Raw genomic sequence first — 21,232 nt, 5'->3', positions numbered from 1 at the left:
GAAAAGAAAAAAAATCAAACGTAGTGGAATCAGAAAAACAAAACTGCAATCTGCTTCATAAAATAATCCTATGTTTAAATTAANTACCTAATTACAGGGGGGGGGCGATGAAAGGAAAACTTATTAATCTAAATAAAAACAACACTTGAAAATTATCGAACGGAAAAGATATTTAAAAAGGCACTAACATAAATATTAAAACCTGGAACAAGGCAGGATACTATAAGATCAACGGAATTAAGAAAAAACTTAATGATAAAATTTATGAATGAAAATAATTAATTTATTGAGTACGAAATTTGTCTTAAAAAAAAAAAAAAAACTCAAACGCAGTGGAATAAAAAAAAACAGAATCAAATTTAAGAAAAGAAAACTGCTGTCTGCTTCATAAAATAATCATCTGCTTTTATTAACAAATAATTATATGCTTAAATTAATAAACAATCTTCTCCTTTTATTTTATTTTTTATGAAAAGACTTTTTAACAAAAGCAGATATGATTCCACATCAAGAAAAACTTGCTAATGATGCTGCATTTCTAAAAAATCAGAATTTATTCCAAAAAAATTATTGCTTTTTTAATCGATGTCAAATAGATGAATATAACTGGTCAGTGAAAAACGTTTTGTTCGTAATAAATAATGCATTATCTGAAATAATAAAACAATTCATCATAATAATAAATCAAGGATAACAAAAACTGAGTAACTAAAGGAGATTTAAAATAAATCTCACTTGGCAATACTCTTAGTCAAAAGTTTCAAGTTCCTTAACTCGGACATTCATTGATATGTGTGTGCTATGCATTTCCCCTTCGTAAATCAAAGAGAAAACGAAATCAGCATCCCATTCCTTTAAATTTGATTGACGGCAGCTTATCAGAAAAACAACCAACTCACATAAGAAAATAAAACATTTGTCCCTTCCCTGCCCCCTCTTGATCTAATGATCTTCAAGGTCAGGGGAAGAATTGAAGTTTCTCTGGGCAAACGAGGAGAAGAATTCCCCCTTTCCCCTTACCACCCTCTTAACTCAACTTCAAGGATGAGTCAAATTTCCACTTTTTTTTTATAATCGCTATACTTCAAAATAGCGGGAAAACCAAGCAAAGTTCTTCCCGGTTTTCTGGATACCGGATAAATGGTTCTCTACCGTAATAAAAACATACGTTGATTGTGGAATACTATGAATGATAAATATTGTCATAAATATATTTATTTTTCTAAGTTGATAATTCTTCTTCTTAGTTACTACAGCCAATTACTGGCCAAGGCCGTCTCAGTCAGTTTACCCCATCTAGATCTATTTGATGCTATATTTCCATCTTTTAACTCCCAAATCCATTAGCCACTTCTTTACTCTATCTAACCATCTTGTTCTACCTCTTTTTCTTTTTCCCTCTGGCCTTTGGAAGGTTTTTTTTTTTAACAGGATTTTCATCGCTATATTAAAATTCATGTCCTAGCCATCTTATTTTGATTGTAATTCATGGTTGTAATGAATTCTCCAAGTTACGTTTTTTCTTGCTGCACCAAAAGTTTTCCTTAATATTTTTCTCTCAAAAATCATCAGTTTCTCTTCATCTGCTTTGTTGATTGCCCAACATTCGCTGACATATAAAAAGTTGATAATTATAGTTTAGATTTCGATGGCCTAAAAATATTCTTAATAATAACGAAGAGGTCTTTTAAAAAATTTCTAATCATCAAGCAAGAATATCCAATTTTTCTTCGTCTTAAAATTGCATTTATTTATGTTACAAGGCTTTAAAAAAATTAAGATGCCTCATAGTTTTATTAAAAGTTTAAAATGAGTTAAATAAAAATGAAAATTTTCCTATTAATTGAGCAGGAATTTCAATCTAAAGCTATATTTTTTTCTAAAATCTTGTTTCAACTGTGCAAAGTGATAATTTTAGAAGTGTTCAAACCAAAAAGAGATCATAACCTCATGATCTTTGTATGGCTGTAGTCTCACTGGGAAGCGCAATCAATTCAATATTTCACTGAAAATCCCTCAGTTAAATTTATTATACTTCACTGATGTTTTTCAGTTAAATTTATTGTAATAATTATAAATTTATTTAATAAATTATCTAATAAATATATTATAAATTTATTTAATAAATTATTTACTGAAAATCTTTTTTGTAAATTTACTTTGCTTTAATAAGAGTCTCTCATTTAAATTTATTGTTCTTCACTAAATAATGTACAAGTGATGTTTTTATTTGGTTTTTTTTCTATATATTTATTTTTAAAATATGCCAATATTTGTAATGTAGCTTATTTGTGAAACACAATGTTTGATGTTTAATTAATATTTTTCTTCATATGATTTTGTCACAGGAAAAATAATTTAAAGAATAAAGTAGTATTTTTAAGGACCTGATGTAATTTATTTAATTCGTTATTATTCTGTTTGTTTCTTTTATTTATAATTTACTTTTTATTATGATTTATTGTATTAAATTTGAATTATTTTTAGGATGCAAGAGCTAGCTGGGATATCAATGATGCAGATTCTGATCCAAACCCTCAAGACGATGATGATAATAAGTAAGAAGTCTTTGAACAATCCAGTTATTTCATTTTGTTTTTCATTTATGATACCAATTAATCAGGCACCTGAAACCAGAGAACTCCAGAGCTGGATTTCAAAGTTTTCTAGGACTCCAGCAATTTCATTCTATCCTACTGGCATTTAACCCATTGTAATGCTGTTGCCTGTTAGCCAAGTTTCTGTAAAAAGACTATTCTCAGCATTAAAATACATTTATGTCGATTGTTGTTGTAGGCCATTATTGATGCGATTTCTCTTCATTTCCAGTGGCGCCATCTATGGCTAAAATTTGACTTCTGCCACGCCCGTTTATGGGGCAGACCCATTCATTCATCCACAGATCGTAATTTTGACCTGAACCAGATCAATCTCCAATTCAGTACCCCCAGAGGTATAATTTGTTATGTGAACCTGAAAGATTTTGTCACCCAACAGATTTAAGGTACACCATTTACTATGAGGGGAGTCTTTGCCGACTGGGTTCAAACTTCCGTTCTCACATATAAGAATCCTTGTCAACCAGGCTATTTCAGCCCCTTTTATAAGGATTTAAAATCAAATATGAAAGAAGATTTATTAGATTTAATTCTTTTTTTAAGATTGGGCATATAACTCAACTGTGAATTTAATTAAATTGTATTTTTTATGTGAGCTGGTGATTCTGTTATTATTTTTTTTAATATTCATTTTCATAATAAAAATTTCAAATTAAAATTGTGCTACACAAAAGCATGCAGAGTCAACTTTAGCTTATTTTCTGGAACAGAGTTGGAGCATTAAAAAAAGTTTTTATTAAAAATTATTTATCTCAGGGTCCTTGCAATTTATAGAAGTTTATGAATACATATTATTTCCTAAAAACAAAATTTACATCTAGATGACACAATGTTTGGTAAAATTCTAATCTTTGTTGGTTTGCACATTTAAAGGTGAACTGCTCAATCTCACCAGTCTAGAATTTATGTATACATATATATTGACTGACTCGGACTGAGTGATATTTTTCTCCATTGGGGCATGAATATTTAGGGCTGGACACTGAGGTTTGTCTTGTAAAATATTGTTTCAAATCAAACTATCATATTTTACCTAGAGTTGTGTGTTTTTAATTGACAGGTATTAAAAATGGGGAATGTCAATTTCATACTTTAAGAATGAAATTAAATATGCAAATATGTACATTACAGAAAGACAAAATTTTGCATTATAAATTATGTTTTTAGAGCCTATGCTTATTATATTTATTAACTGCGTTATTTCGACTTCCAAAATCTGTTTTTACGAAATAAGTTTTTAAATTTTATATTTACATTTAAACTATTAATCTTTATTGACTAGAAGTTATAAATTTTTACCTGTTTAGCATTTTTTCTCCAATTTATTTAGAATTCTTTTTCATTATTTTTTTAGACATGGCACTAGATGTGCAGGAGAAGTAGCGGCCACTGCTAATAATGAATTTTGCGGTGTTGGTATTGCATACAATTCAAGTATTGGTGGTAAGTAAATTTTTTCTAGAATTTGCACTGGATAGCTATAATTTTGTATTGCTTTGCAATTCTTTCAATTTTATTATGGTTTTTAATGTAGTTTAGATGTTTTGCTAGTTCTCTTAATTGCTGTGAAACCTACAGGAAAGACCACCTCTACTTTTGGGAGGCACAGAATTTTTCCTTAGACTTTGTATTGAAGAAAACCTTCAGAGGAGACCATCAAAACCTATACCAGCGACCGGTCAAACCTCGGCACTAAATGCGGAAAAGGTCAAATAATGAAGCACAAAGAAAAAAAATCAAAATATTATCAAAATAAATAAGTAGATTCAAATGCATTGAAAATATTTGTGACGTATATTGTGAAATATATATGCATAAATTTTGAAATATTAAATGTAAACTTAAACAAAAAACTTAATTGCTTATTTATTTCAAATATCTCTATCATTCATAATTGGTAAATTTTATTCATCGATTCGTTTTTTCATGACGCCAACTGAAGTGGTATTTCTGCACAGAGAAAATGACACTAACTGAAATTTAAAAACAGAAATTGTTGCTAGGGCAGTCACAAATGATTGATACAGCCTAAACAAAAAATATAAAGTCTCTGGACTGGCTCAATGTATTTAATATTATTTTTGTGTATTATAGGTGTGCGTATGTTAGATGGACCAGTTACTGATACAATTGAAGCTACTGCCTTAAGTTTAAATCCAGACCATATTCATATTTATAGTGCTTCTTGGGGACCAGAAGATGACGGTAAGACGGTCGACGGTCCGGGAAAACTGGCTAGAGCTGCATTCGAAGATGGCATTTTCAATGTAAATTTTCATTTATTTATTTATTATTATTCTGTCATAACTGGATATGAATACTAATATGAAGCAACTGCTGCGCATATTGTGAATTATGTACTAGTTAAATACAGAATTAAAAATATTAATTAGTGAAATGGGAATAAGTCTAGCATGATGAAACTAATGTGTATAAGTAATGCAAATTAAAGGTAGTGAATGAAGAAGTCTAACTAAATTTTATCTTGTGTTGTAACTTTTTTAAAGTGATTAAGTGTCACAGACAAAAATAAAGAAGGAAAAAAACTGTTGTTGCTTATTAACACTATGTTCTGCTGGTGGAAAAATGTTAATACATGGTGTCTATAGGTAGAAATAAATCTTGCATATTTTATTTTATTATAAGAATCATGCACAAAAATATACTTATTAGGAAAACATTTACATCATTTGAGCCAGTGTTGTAATTGTTTTGTTCTATCTGACTAAATTTTATAATACACTTAATATATATATATATATATATATATATATACTACTATTTGCGAATTTAAACACTGTTTTTAATGACATTTTCTATAGGTTAGAGAAGTAAGCTTACGTTGTAAATTCCTTACGTAAACCTGAAGCCATTCACTGATAATAAAACAATGTTTCGTAAATATTAGTTAGAAAATTTTGTGCAATAAAAATATATTGCAAATTATTTACAGCTTTTGATTTTTTTTTTTTTTTTTTAGTAAGAAAAATAGTTTTTTCTTTTTTTTCTTCTTAATATGTGCCTGAAATTTTATGTCAGACGCTTATTAATTGCAATTTNATTTTTTTTACAAAAATTACAACAAATAAAATAGAACACAATAAGTAAAAATAACACGTAAAAACAGAAAATAAAATAAAATAAAAAGAAAAAACAGTATAAAACAAAACAAAAACTATAAAGCGAGTAGTGATATCAGATGTACTTACATGGAATTATTTTATTTTCTGTTTTTACGTGTTATTTTTACTCATTGCGTTCTATTTTATTTGTTGTAATTTTTGTAAAAAAAAATTTTTGACTGCTCCTCGCACTATTGTATTAATATATTTTGCTTTGGCTATATTGATACAATATCAGAAAGCACTCTTTTTTGCGGATATAATCGTGTGGGCTGATGAAAAGATTATATCTTCTATTTCCCGGTTTTTTTTAAAAAAAAGAAAAAAATGATCCTTTTCATTTATTTGTTTTTTTTTATAATCAGTTTGTTATTTTTTTCATTATTATTCCCCCCTTTTTTTTCATATGTCTATAATTTTCCTTTGTTTTATCTTCATTTTGAACTTATCTAATGAGTTCTCTTTACTTGCAGCTTATGCGCAATAAATGAAACTTATTGTTTTTCTTAACTTTCTTCGTGTTTTCTTGTATTTATTTATTTTGCTCTCTCTCTATATATATGTATCTATATATATGTATCTATATATATATTGCTCTATATATATATATATAATGAAGTCTCATGAGGTAAATAAAAACCAGATATATTTAGATATCATCAGCATATAACTAATATATGAAACTTTGATATGAACAAACTTTTATGCAAGCATATATCAAAAAATAATCTTAATAGTATAAAATAATATTTATACATTTCATATTAATCGAAATTCAAAAAGCAAACTGAATAAATGGGAAAAAACAATAAAAATTCACAAACGAAAATAACAACTGCATTTCTGGCTGCTGGGTGTTATAGGGAATTAATGAGTAAAACGTTTTCACATTTCTCTCAAATGAGTAAAACGTTTTCACATTTCTCTGAAATGTAACAAAATATAAAAATTGTCATGTTCCATTATACACTTACACAACATGTTAAATTATATTTATGATTGTATATTTAAAAAAAATAATAATAAATTTTAAAAAAAACTCTTCCATTTTGGTAACTGCACATATGTGTATGTACTGTAGATTTGTCAATATCTTATAAAATAAAAAATTAACTGTCATTTTTTGTTACATTTCTTCAAATTCTTAATATCTTTAATATATCTTATATTATTTTTATCAAATAATAGCAATTTGCTTAAATGGCCCAGACAAGACTGATTGATTGACAATGAATTACTAACATTTATTTTTATGTCATTAACTGTATATCAGGAACCTGGTAGCAGAATTTACGAAGTGAGTTTGCAGCACTATCTTTATGAATCCATACTTGTGATTAAATTTGCAATTATAAGGTCCTTAAAAATTGTACAAATAGACTTTGTGTTGTTAAAATTTAAGTTATACAGTGATACTGAAGAATAAAAGAATTGAATCAATTGTTATACAGTTAAGCTTGATATCAAGTAACATAGAAAACATTTTTTTTTTTATTTTTTGTCCTTTATGATGTTCTTCCAACTAAGCTTTTACATCTTTATCAGAAACAAGTTTAGTGATGTTTTAAAAATGATTTCCCATTTATTTGTTTACTCTTTAAAAATGAAAAGAAAACTACATGTAAAATTATCTGCTGGTTGTATAATAATCTGCAGACGTGCTGAAAGATTTCTGGTACTGAGATCGGTAATAACATTATTGGTGTAGCCAAACCATGAAGTTTTTACTAATTTTGTTGAAAGGTTCTGCAGTGAATAGTTAATTAATAAATTTTATGTTCTTTTTAATATTTGTAGTAATTATAATTATAGAAAACTAAATTTCTACATTGTATCCAAGGACCTGAAGAGTATTAAAAAAGAACCAGATTTGTTTAGATGTCATCAGAATTCAACTTATAAATTTGTGTAATATATTTGTTATGATTCAAGTATGTTTATCATAGATTATTTTTTTCAGGGAAGATCAGGCTTAGGGTCTATATTTGTGTGGGCTTCCGGAAATGGTGGTCGTTACAGTGATAACTGTAACTGTGATGGCTATACAAATTCCATCTATACTATTTCAGTTAGTAGTGCTACTCAAAGCGGACTTATGCCCTGGTACTTGGAACAGTGCTCATCTACTCTAGCAACTACTTACAGTAGTGGTGCTTCTAATAGGGACCAAAACATTGTAAGTCTTTTCCAGATAATGTAACACTATTTTTATTTTTTGATGCTCATTAGCAAGTTACTGAATTTTTGTCTATAGATATTAATTATCTTGTATGTAATAGAAGATTGTTGTTATGCAACATTTCTGTAATTCTGAAGGGCTTAGTATAGATTCAGTTTATTCATCTAATTGAGTTGATTATTGCATTTTTCAACATTTATTTAACATACAAAATCATTATGATTGTAATTTAGTATGTAAAATTGTTTTAGGATATTTGTTTTGTTGTTGTTGTCGTCGGCCATTAAGGCGCTGGGGTTGCCATTGTTTTTGTTTTCCAGTGGTCCCATCAACTACCGAAAATTCGACTTTTGCCACACCCATTCATACATCCATTCATTCATCCACAGATCGTATTTTGGCCTGAACCAGTGAACTATCAATCTCTAATCCAGTACCCCCAGAGGTATAATTTGTTATGGGAGCATGGAGAGCTTCGTGACCCAACAGATTTAACGTGCACCAGTCATAATTTAATACACAGACAGTCTTCAGCCGGCTGAATTCGAACTCCCGTTCTCACGAACGAGAATCCAGTGCCCTACTGACCAGACTATCCTGGCCCCACAGGATATTTGTTTTAATGTTTTTTTTTTCATTGCATATCATGTCATTTGTTTATTAAGTTTGCACTTTACAAATAAAATTATTTAACTACTGTGTAATTGTAAAGAAAGCATTTTGTAAATATATTTCACTCATTTTTATACTAAACAGTGTGTTTTTGTTAGTTTTTTAATTTTATTTTAAACATATTATTGTCACTAGAAATTTTTTTTATCTGCCGTTATGAAATTTTTCATGAAAATTTTTTGGTTTTGTTATTATTGTAATACAATTTATATTTTTCAGGTAACTGTTGATGTTAGCTTTTCTTATCAAAGAAAATTGCAGAGAAACATGAATCCCGATCCTTCTGAAGTCTGTACAAGAAGTCATACTGGTACTTCAGCTTCTGCTCCAATTGCAGCTGCAATTTGTGCTCTTGCTTTAGAGGCAAAGTATGTACTAATGTTATTTTAGAATTTTTTTTATATATATGTATATTTTATAAAATATTTTATTATGTAAAAACAGTTATAAAGACATTAATATCCATAATTTTTCATCAGTTTTTATTATATTTTCCTTATGTATTTCCAAGCTATAAATAAATAATGAAATTTTCCAAAAAGGAAGAAAATATTTTGTCTAATTAAATGGGTAAAACATAGCTGCGTTAAAAGTTTCTGCCGAACCCAACTTCTGGGAATGAAGCAAAATTTCATTAGACTTAATGATAGAATTTTCACTTTTACTTTTTTAAAACCGCAAAGGTTTTATTCGATAGTTTGTTGGAGTTTTTAAATTGCTTTTTCGAAACATGTTTTGTATTTTTCCATAAGTATGTTCATACTTTGAAAGTCAAAAGTTGATTTATAAAAATACAATATATCCCAGAATATAAGTTGACCCTGTATTTTTTATTATGAGAGCTCTAATTTCTGGAGGTCTGGTATATGAATTAACCACTGAAGCACCAAATGTGAAAATTTCTGAAATTAATTGTTCCAAATAAATAATTGATGGGAAAAGAAAAAAACTCTTGCAAAAACAGGAGATATGCTCCTATAGACATCAAATGGCAAATGATACTAAATGTGTGGTAAAATGTGGACTCAAATGTTATTAAGTGCGGAATTAAGAATTCTTCGATTAAGGTGAAGAGGATTTTTTGTTGGACTCTGCGGATGAAGTGGAATCCATTGAAGAGTGAGATCAGTATGTATTGCAAGAGACTGTTAATGTTACTGAATTCGAGCAGGTGATGTTCTGGAGTTTTTTGGTTTGTTTCAAATGTTTTCCTTGTGTTATATTATTTGAAATACTCCTGAATAAATTTTCTTAACTTTTTTCTCTCAACATTATTTAAAATATTGTTTGTTTTTTTTTAAATCTTTATATGTAAAGAAAATATGATGAGATAAAATGAAAAATTAATTGCATATAACATATTAAAAACAGTTTTTGGAAGGGCTAAATGGATACAGAGATCTTTTTTTCCATTTCATTGTTTATGACGCGTTGATGTTTCATAATCGTCAAATGTTCAATTTTATTACTGGTATATAAGTTGAGCTCTCTGCTTTTCGTGAAATTTTGAGGATTTGACTTATACTATAGAGATTTGACTTATACTTTACAATATATAGAGTTTTCCATATTTATTTTCAAATGAGTATATATTGAGACTTTTGCATCTTGTAGTAACTATAAACTTAATTTATTATGATTACCAGATTACAAAAGAAAATATTGGCATGCCAATTAAATTTTTTTTTATATTTTGTTTTAATATTTCAGTCCAAGACTAACTTGGAGAGATATGCAGTACATAACAGTATTGACATCCAGGTATGAGCCATTATCGAAAGAAGCGGGTTGGATTACAAATGGCATTGGCAGAAAAGGTATTAAAATACATTTGATTTTTATAACTTTTTAGGTTGCCTTCTTCTTTCAAACAAATGAAATTAATAGTTAAATTTTTATGTGCATAAAATTAAGAAAGTAAATACGAAAAAATGGTAGTAAATTGAAGTAAATTAATAAAAACCTGTAGGCTTTTCTGACGAAGGAAAAATTGTGATTTATTATTTTTATTTTGTAAATTCATTGGTTTGTAATTTGTGACAAATTCTGTGTAGTGTTTTGTGATTTTTTTTAAATAAATTATAATAATAACGAGACTTTTATATAAATTTATTTTTATCAATACCTATTTGATTTATATATAATACTTAATTTATGTTTGAAAATATCTTTTTTTCCAATGAGCATCCCATGATCACTTAACATAATATAATGTAATGTTTTAATTTTATTTTAGTTGAAACTCCCATAATATAAATTTTCTGAAAATCAAGATTTAATTATTTTAACCATCATAATGCTTACTTTAATAGCTATTTTCTTGTGTGTGAAGTGATTACTTTATCTGATAAAATTAATATCAATTGTGGCTTGAAGCTCATCTACTTCAGATCAATGGGTAACAACTTGTCTAAGAAATAAAGAGACTTTTTTAAATTTTGATTTTTCAGGAACTATTCGACCAATTGCGTTCAAATTTTGTATTTCGCCATATAAATTACATTCTTACAAATTTGTATGCCTTATAATTCAAAATTATATTGACTATTATTAAATAAAATAATAATAAATAATAATTAAACATTATTTTTGTTAAATTATATTTGGATAAACGAATATTATGATTGAATGCAAATAGTTATTAATATGCTTATCTAATTGCTAATGCTTTATTGTTATTATTTTGCTTGATCTATGGTGAAATAAGCAAAAAGAATAATTAACACTAAACGGTTCAAGCTTTTGATAGCTTTTTCTTAAATTATTGAGAGGATTTTTTTTCCAGATTGTAGCTACACCCATTTTTGAGGATCTGGAAATCAATAATCTGTTGAAAAAACAAGCATGTTTAATCAGGCAAAGTACATTATTGTGTCTGATTTCGTTGCTTAAAGCATCGTCTGGACTAATTAATTAGTATATGTAAAATCGCTTTCCGTTTTAGTAGCTGAAAATCCCATCATTAAATCAAAAGTTATTCAGGGAGTTTCATTCTTTTTACATTGTAAATTTGAATTTCAAGTCATGGATATGTTGTAAGCAAATTAATAAATTAGCAATAACTCACAATGGCTAAATAAAATCTAAAATCCACAACCATCTCATCTCATGCATATCTCATCATAATCTCATTGCATATTCTGTTAGACTAACTCCAGTTTGTACTTATCAGGTTCGAATCATTATTAGTTAACCTTGTTTCACTACTAATCTAATGTTAAAAGTAATTTCCAGGAATTGGTGCAAGCTAATGTTTGTTTGTACTGTACTTTTCGCTACACTACTTTTCTAAAAAAATATTGCTTAACGCTATAACCTATGAAAAAAAAGTGGCTTACACAGTAGCTTTGTTGCTTGTAGCACAATTAGCTCCAACCATTGAAGAAGATATTAATTAATACTTCTGTTAATTATAAAAATTGTTATTTTGAGTAAGTAATTCACTGTAATAGTTTTATTAAAAGTGATATGTCTACTGTTTTCAGTTAGTACAAAATTTGGATATGGATTGATGGATGCTGCTGCCATGGTGAGGCTTGCCAGAGGATGGAAAACATTACCTGAGCAACATATTTGCATTAATCCACCCGATACCACAGAAAGGTAAACAATTGATGCACTAATTGGGAATTTTTTAAAACTGTGTTTATTTATCTGTGTTAACACAAATAATAAAACAATTAGTAATTGTTTTACATTCATGATTGTTTTTTAAAATTAATTTAGTTCATTAAAATTTAAAATTTTAAGAGATTTTTATAGTTTTCTATTAGGAAGCTCTAGTAAAATGAGAAGGAAAGAAAGAAAGAAGAAAAGGACAGCTTTTATGATTGATATACCTGAGCCTATAGATAACTTGGCCTGACCCCCACATATATATTATACAGAACTTCAATTTCTCACACTTTTGTGTTCAATCTCAGAACCTCTGGCCAGCAAAATATTTTTTCTGGCTTTTTTTTTTAATATACAAATCAGCGGATCTATGAACATTTTGCATATATCAACATATACTTCCTTCCATGTCAGCAAGCATTTGGTTTGAGAGTATTTGGTTTATCCTTAATTCAATTTTATAACTTTATTTTTTTTAAATTATAATAAATTTGATGAACCAAAAAAAATTATAATTCTGGTTTCAATATAGCGTAGAAAGATGATTTCTCTTTTAAAAGTGATATCTTAAATCATGCTAAAATAGCTAATTTGACTAATGTTTCAATTGTTTCCTTTTTAAGTATCAATTTTTTTATTTGTTAATAGTGTGTGTTTTTAGAAATGCTAAGAAAAGTTAGCAAAGCAAGATTCTTGATATTCTAGAAACTCGGTTTTGTGCTTTACAGTCATTTCACAATTTTTCATTCTTTTGATAGGATTGATGTGTCATGTAAATTAAAGAAATGCAATTTCTCTAGAGTAATGGTCAAAGTAAAGTCTGTGTTATTAACTGTTCCTCATAGTGATGCAACCTGTGAGAAAATATTTATTTACGAAACAAATATCCAAAAACTCCTTATGTTCTTTGTCCAAACAAACTTAAGATATTTTGTTGACAAGAAAGGCAAGCCGAAAAAAATTTCAGAAAAGCTCTTATGAAAAGTTTTTTTTAAAAAATAAATGCTAAATCAGCTACTCAGCTTCTTTATTTATTTTCAGATAGATTAATTTATTGAATTGTAATTTTTAGGGGTGAAAAAACTTTTATTATTGTTTCACTCAATATGCTATGCCATCATCACAAAATTATCACAAGCTTTTTGAATTTCTGACATTAGCAGGTCAGGTTATGAAATCTGTAAAATTTTCTTCAACACAACAAACTTCTGTAAATTTTTATATTTTATTTTTAGTTAAATTTATATGTAATAATGGAAAGATGATCTATCATAATTTGTGGATTTTGTAGTACTTCTAAATTTGAATAGAAATAGATTTGTTTGCTTTATTTTTCTAGTTTTAAGCTTATTAGAATTATTTGGTTTCTTATGAAATATATAATTATCAAATATTTCTTGTGAAATATTTGATAAATATTTTTATTCAAGTGTATTCAAATTGGAAAGAGAAGTATAGAAATAGTCAATTTGAAATATAAAAATAGTCAATTTTAACTTTCTTCAAAATGTTCAATAAGTATTCATAGTATATATAAGTATTTTCTGTAAATATGGCATATGAAGACTTTCATATGAAGATAGTGTTTAACAATTCCCAAGTGTTTAATGTAACTTTTTAACAATGTTTAATGCACACAAAAAATTATAATAATAATACATTTTTAAAAAAAATTCACAAATATGGCACTTACAACTCAAGAATAATAATATGTTATTATACCTAACTATGCATCTCAAAGTACATCGATGAGCCTAATCATGTGGTTGTGCTTGGCGGATTAATGAACGCAAAAGTTCTTATTATTTCTTTTTTTTCATTGTTTTTTTAATTGTTTAAATCTTTATGTTTTAGAGTTATTCCTTCCTCTTATGGGAGTATAGTAGAAGCAACTATAACAACAAATGGCTGCAGCAATACCAGAAATGATGTCCGTTACTTGGAACATGTTCAAGTGAAAATTTCTCTCTTTTTTGTGCCTCGGGGGAATTTACACATAACATTAATATCACCGTCAGATACACAATCTGAAATTCTTCTACCAAGACCCCGTGATAAAATAGAAGGTTATTTTAGAGATTGGCCTTTTATGTCTGTACATTTTTGGGGTGAATCACCTCATGGAACTTGGAAGCTTATGATTGCAAATGATGGTGGTCTCGAGACTATGGAATCAGGTATTATTCATTCCCTTTTATTAATTTACTCAATTCTGTATCCAGTATTCAGGGAAAGAGTAGGCGTATCAATTCAAATCATCCAATCTTCATTTTGCATACAGGATGTTCTAAAAGTAAACTGGCTTATTAAAAGCACCCAAGGATAAAAATTTACCATAAAGCATTAGTTTGTTAACCACATTAAATGGGAGAAAATCACAAAAATCCATGTCGGTTTCCATGTTACACTAGAAAACAACTACAAACTTGCTAACAAAAGATATATTTGATTAATTATTGCAAGAGCTGTTCAAAGTGGCTCCTGTTGACTTCATTGCACAATCTACAACAGCGTAAAAATTCCTGAATAGGCTTCTAGATGCCAAGTGTAGTTTTGATGTCTGTTAAGCAATGGCAATCTATGGTTTGAGATTATCCAATGTATCCACAGGTGTTGTATTAGCTAAAGATTTAGGGTGACCTCATAGCAAAAAGTTGCATGGTTTGAGAGGGGAGAATGCAGAAGCAATACAATGGACCCTACACCAATCACTTTACAGTAGAACATTTTAATGAGGACTGATACCGCATACCCTCGGTCCCTACGTAGGCTGATCAAAGTGGTCACCCAGCCGCTTAATGACCACAGCCAGTGATGCTTCGGTGTTCTACTGGGAACTGTGTCTTTACGATCAGTCCACTGCAGAACCATATTCTGTAGTAAATTAACATCCTCTTGATGCTTTTTATCATCCCTTGAAAAATTTTGAATTTTTAAACACTCTGTACAAAAGCTTAATAAGATCTCAGTTGTTTTTGTGTTGTCTATTTCAGTGCTAAATATTTCCAAAAGTGTAGAGTATGAGTTTTCCAAGCTCTGGCTCCTGATGATTGTATAGAATGCCCTCAGGTGGTGATCTGAGTTTAAAAAGTGCAGCTAGACTGTCCTTATATTTGAAAATGTGCTCTGGTGTTAATTGGGTTTGCACACAATAGCTACATATGGGGTAGTATCTAGTGGTCTTGGCTGGAAATATCTTCATCTCTAAGATACCTGTAGAAATCAAAACAGATTGCATCTGGAATGGAATGCGGCTAGAATGGTCTGACAGTTGAAAATGTGTTCTGCCCTTAATTGGGTTTAAGGGCAATATCTGCATATGAGATAGTGTCTGATGATATTGTCTGAAGATATCTTTAGTCTTTCTATTACAGATGAGAGACTTCTGGGATAGTTAGATCTCGAATGGAAGGTTTCTTAAAAGTTTCTTTGAACAGTTTGCATTTGACGACCACATTTGCGTCTTCTGAGCAATGGAAGATTGATCCAAGTCTTGGGCTTCTTTACAAGGAAGTCTGCTCACTCATTTCCCATAATGCCCTCATGGGTAGGAATCCACTAGAGGGTGCAGGTTTTTTCATTATTGCAGTTTTTTTTATACATGTAATATCTCAGTCACAGTGTTAATTAATTTTTCAATCAACTAAATTTCCGAAATAAATTTTATTTACACATGAAATCATCCATGGAGACATAATCTATAAGCATATTCTCCATAATATTTCGTCATCAGGCTATCGAAGCGGGGGTGCCATCTTCTCTGCAGAGGATCAAAATTGTGATGGCAGATCTTCGGATCATCCCCAGGGATGTTTCCTAGACCATAGCCAATAGCCCATTGTGCAATTCTAGTGCAACATAAATGAACTACAACAACAAACATCATAATATTTGTATAAACCATCGAGTATTTAAAATATTACTTAATTTATTCATCCGTAATCCTTTCAATTGTATGTTGCTTTTAAAATAAAATGCTTGCCTTTTTAAATACGTAAATTGTTTCATTAATAATTGAGTTTTTTTATAGATTGCGATCTGTTCTCTCTCATTCTAATCTATAGAAATAAGACGATTGAATTACAGAAATTAAATAATTATCTGCAAACTCTCTATGTCGAGTATTAAATACACAGATAATGAGATTTTGACTTTTGGAATATGTTAAGAATATTTTTATCTAACAGATTATTGTTGGATGTAAGCTTACTCTCAAGTAAAAAACAAATTTTTCAGTGTCAAATTGCAAAAAGGCATTAACTTTTTTTTTAACAGGCAAGCTTACAAACTGGTCTTTAATTTTTTATGGAACTGAGAAGGTACCTTATGAAAGATTTAGTTTGCGAGAGTCTGAACAGGATAATTCAGCACGAAGACATACTTTAGTTCGTGGCATTACAGAATTGAATGAGCCATATATTGTAAGTATTCATAAACCTAGTTAATTAAAGATTTTATTATCTAATATTTGATTTTTTGTTGCACATTTTAAAGTTAATTTCAGTTTGTTTAATGAAAAATTTTAAAAGAATAATTAATGGAAATTTTGATTTTTGAGAAAGGGTTAAAACAAAGGAAAAGAAAACAAAGGAACATGAGGGGCTTTCAAATATTCAGTAAGCATATTTGTTTTGGCAATTTCGAGCTCCCCCTTTTTTAGCAAGAATAAGCAAATTCACCAAATGCAATTAAAAAGTCTGTGATATTGAATAGAATTGAAGAAAGGATAATTGATAGAAGTTATGGTTATAATAATATTTAAAAATTTTAACTGCTTGTCTTAAAAAAAAATTTTCTATGTTCTTTCTTATCTTTGATTTTAAATCTCTAAACTAAAAATATCTTATTAATTTAAAGGTTTATTTACGATCAGTATTATTAATCAATTATTATTTTTGTTATCTTGCTACATACTGCTTTTTAATTCTATTTTGTGTTTTTTAGAACAAATGTGCTATGCTTGGTGAGTTTGAAGTTGCTATGGATGATGAACAAACGTAAGTAATTTTTATTTTACACATCAAATCCTGATTAATCTACATTATGCAATTTTCATTAATAATTTTATTTATTTTATAACCTAATAACAAACTTAAAATTAGGAAAAGAAATTGTTTTTTGACTTATCTTTTTAATTAATAATTATTATACAACTCATGAAATCATTAAAACTATATAACTTAGTACTCCAAGCATTCACCCTTATGCAAAATTCGTGTGAAACTTCCCTGCTACATACCACTTTTCCATTGAATAATTTGGGAAAAAACAGGTTTTTCGATGCAGGAAAACCTGCCACTGTTGTTATAAATTTGAAGTGGTACTCATTTAACATCGTAAAAATTTATAAATTTGCTTAATATTCGGAAATAACTGAATTTGATGCTCAACAATTTTTAAATTAAGCTCTTATATTATTTTATGTTTATATTTCAAAAAGTATTTCTCGCACATTATCAAAACAAGAGAAAAATTCATAGTTTAAAAAATAATTAAAGGGATGCTAAAAGACAATCTCTGAGCATAAATTTTTTTCAAAAAAAATAAATTAATAAAAATGTTTAATTGATAAAGTTTTGACTAATAATCTTTTTTTTTGTTGTCAAGCCTAATAATTGGAAGTTTTTTTTCTATAATTTAGATTGAAAATTACAACAAAAAAAAACAAAAGAAACATTTAAAGGTGTATTTTTTTTTAAAGAAAAAAGTATTTATTTAAAAAATGATTTTAGAATTTAAAATCACCTAAAAAATTCATTAATATACTTCCTGAAAAAAAATAGAAACTTATAAAGATTAAACCACTTGAGAATAATCCTAACAGAGTAAATATTTGTAATAATAATCAGAATTAAACCCATAAACATAGATAATTTTATCTTATTATTTAACCAGTGACTTATTTATTTTTTTAAATGGAATATGAGTAAACAGGCAGTGTTCATAAAGGATAGCGGCTTATTTTTACAAATAAGGTGCATTTCTAGGGATCAAAGGGCAAATAGGGCAGGCCTCCCTTCCGAAAGCACTTAGGGCAAATACTGATGAAGTTGTGTTGAAAATGAAATTCTTAAATTGCATTTGATTTTTTGATGCTAATTTTTTTTCTAAGGGAGAAAATGTTTTACTTATATATTTTTCGTTGAACTTAAACTAGTATATATTTCATGAACAGTGAATGCCGGAGAAAATGTCCAGATGGTCAATATGGAAGCCTGAAAGATTTTACTTGTTACATGTGTGACAAATCTTGTTCTTCTTGTTATGGACCCTCTTATAATAATTGCTTATCATGTTCGAGGCATTTTCTGTTGAAGGGCACTTGTGTACAATCATGTCCTGATGGTTACTTTTCAGGTATCTATGAAATTATCTTTTTATTTATATTTGGCTTATCGTAACACAATTAGCAAAATTTTGCTTCTTGTACTAGGTTTAGTTTGATATTTGAATAGTATTTTTATGAATTCTATTCCTTGAAAATTAAGGAAAAAAATTCGAATTTTTTTTTTATGTATTTCTTTATACCATCATCTTGAATTATTTCTTTAATGAAAAAACTGCTAAGCTGCTTTCATATTAAGATAGTAATTTTTCCAAGACAACTCTTGCTGCGAAAAAAAATTTCTGAATTTGATAATTCCTCTTGAATTTTATTAATAAAAAAAGCTGCTGAAGATTCTAAAGACATGATTTTGTGGTAAATGATTTTAAAGTTTGCAGTTAGACTCGCATTATCACAAATAATTTTCGTTATATAAACAAATTCATCGATATCAAGTTTACTTTCATTTAGATATTCCAATAATCTTTTATTTGCAATAGCTACTTTTAAATTGGATTAAGTGTATTACTATTGGGATTATATATAGAGAGAGAAAAAAGAAGAAAATTAACGAGTTTTATTTATTGCTCATAAGCTGCAAGTATTTAAAACTCATGAAATAAGCTAAAAATATAGAGAAAACATGGAAAATAATTAGGATCAATTAAAAAGAAGAAGAAAGAGTATTAAAATAAAACATTTTTAAAAAATAGATTTTTTTTTAAAATATATTATTTTCTGTTTCAATGCTTGATATATTTTTTACTTAATGCATTCTATTTTGTTTCAATTTTTTTTAGTGCTCCTCAACTATTTTATTGATATATTTTGCTTTGGCTATATTGATACAATATTAGAAAGCACTCGTTTTTGCTATATAATCGTGTCACTTGATGAAGTGATTTTTTGTTATTTGTCTTTTTAATGTCTATTCTTTAAATTTTTTTAAAAGAATATTTTTTTTAAAAATATATATTTTTTTAAATATTTTGTTGTAATAATTTTTCTTCTTTTCCTTACTTTAATCCTTATTACTTTCCATGTCTTCTCTATATTTTTGACTATATATCTATACATGAATACATATTCATATATATATATTAGGATGCGTAGCGTTTTTAAAAAGTGCTTCAAGGTGCTTATTTTCGATTTTCGTTTTTTAGAAGCCCTAAAAGGTGCTTTTTTCATTGAGTGTTTAAAAAAAGTGATTAATTTTCCCTTTTTCAAATTGAGATTTTTCTTTTACAATGTCGATTTATGCTTCGAATTATGCAAAAAGACGCAGTTTACATTGTTCCAGGCAACGTTTTCACAATTAATTCAACTCCAATCTATTTCGGTGTATTGTCAGTCCGTAGCGTATGAAAACGTCATTCGTTTTACATGATTCAAAATTTCATGATTTTTGACAATTTTCAAAGCCAATGCCAAAAGTTCTTTTTGACATGACGGTTAAAACAAGATAAAACCGTGAATTGTAAAAAACTTTCCCACCCTGCCCATTATGATAAGTGCTTAAAAATATTTTTTGAGTGCTTGAAAANTGATATGAAAGTTCAAAATTTGATATACATCTTTAAATGTTGGTGAATGAAGTTATCTTTACACTTTACTACACAAAATGTATTAATGTGTTAACATATTTATGTCTTTTATGAGCAAACACTTTTTTCTTTTAAATATTGGTCAATAAGTAGATATTGTGATACATTTGGTCTAAATATTATATTTCAGTGCGCTAAATATTTTCGAAAAATATCTAAATAATAAGAAAGGGATAACAGAAATAAAATTGTATTTTCTTTTAATATTATTACATGTAAAAAAATATGCCTTCTATTAGTAGTGAGAATTAATAATTTTTGTTACCAATTAAAATTTTGTTACAATTTTAATTTAATTCTATGTTACCCATAACTTATGCTTACAGTAATATATTTGATTTTTGCAACAGAATTTTTCTGTTTTTTAAACATTCCACTTTTTGATTTGTAATTTATTTTATAGGAATTTTTTCCTGACCATAACATTTTAAAGCCAATTTTTACATATTTTAATGGCAAATATTAAATTAAAAGTGCTTTCACAGTTGATAAAATGTTGAATTTTTTTTTGTAGAAGGAGTTATTCCTATGAATTACTGTTATCCGTGTCTGTCATCTTGTTCGTCTTGTCAGTCTCTTGATACCTGTGATTCATGCAAAAATGGATTTGTTTTGTATAATCATAAATGTTTATCAACTTGCCCTGAGGGGACGTTCAGAGATCAAGATGTGTAAGTTCTATTCTATACAAATTTATTGGTATTTGCATATTTGCGAAATTTATATATTGGAATTGCCGAATTTATATATTAGAAATTTTAGGGAATTGGCCCATTAGTCGCAGAATGGGGAAAAGTTCAAAAATCAATCAATCTGGAATTAAAATAAAATATCCAAAAAACAAGGAAAAAGGATTTAATTTTTGTGTGAGATACCTTAAAGTACCTTCAATATCATCTCCAAGTATCTCCAATTTTTTTTTCTTAAAAAATTTTGATCTGAATTATTAAGGATATTTTCTGATTCTCAATTTTAGTTCCATTTATATCAATAAATTGAAATCTTCTGAAATTTTTTGCCTAATTTATTTATTTATAAAATTTATAACTATAAAATTATAAATTTTATAAATAATAATTGTTTATATTAAAAATTAC

At 27.9% G+C, this 21,232-nt stretch overlaps 2 protein-coding genes across 3 annotated transcripts in view; one reads left to right on the top strand and one right to left on the bottom strand.

The window, feature by feature from the left end:
• LOC107451246 (SPRY domain-containing protein 3) overlaps nt 1–16,098 on the bottom strand; it is a 134,484-nt gene extending 118,386 nt beyond the window's left edge. Inside the window, exon 1 of the mRNA XM_071186202.1 lies at nt 16,088–16,098. The gene's annotated coding sequence lies outside the window, so the exon portion shown is untranslated. The remainder of the gene's footprint in view (nt 1–16,087) is intronic.
• LOC107451230 (furin-like protease 2) overlaps nt 1–21,232 on the top strand; it is a 39,491-nt gene that overhangs the window by 6,420 nt on the left and 11,839 nt on the right. For both annotated transcript variants that reach the window (XM_043043053.2, XM_043043052.2), the window contains exons 5-16: nt 2,488–2,558; nt 3,973–4,061; nt 4,713–4,885; nt 7,701–7,916; nt 8,811–8,959; nt 10,302–10,408; nt 12,077–12,194; nt 14,061–14,383; nt 16,482–16,627; nt 17,151–17,203; nt 18,382–18,563; nt 20,650–20,806. In XM_043043053.2, the coding sequence (XP_042898987.1) occupies nt 2,488–2,558; nt 3,973–4,061; nt 4,713–4,885; nt 7,701–7,916; nt 8,811–8,959; nt 10,302–10,408; nt 12,077–12,194; nt 14,061–14,383; nt 16,482–16,627; nt 17,151–17,203; nt 18,382–18,563; nt 20,650–20,806 (1,784 nt within the window). The remainder of the gene's footprint in view (nt 1–2,487; nt 2,559–3,972; nt 4,062–4,712; nt 4,886–7,700; nt 7,917–8,810; nt 8,960–10,301; nt 10,409–12,076; nt 12,195–14,060; nt 14,384–16,481; nt 16,628–17,150; nt 17,204–18,381; nt 18,564–20,649; nt 20,807–21,232) is intronic.

This window comes from Parasteatoda tepidariorum, chromosome 10 (genome assembly GCF_043381705.1).
Source record: "Parasteatoda tepidariorum isolate YZ-2023 chromosome 10, CAS_Ptep_4.0, whole genome shotgun sequence".
Taxonomy (NCBI): domain Eukaryota; kingdom Metazoa; phylum Arthropoda; class Arachnida; order Araneae; family Theridiidae; genus Parasteatoda; species Parasteatoda tepidariorum.
Note: the sequence above shows the minus strand (reverse complement) of the source record. Positions and strands in the feature narration are given on the sequence as shown.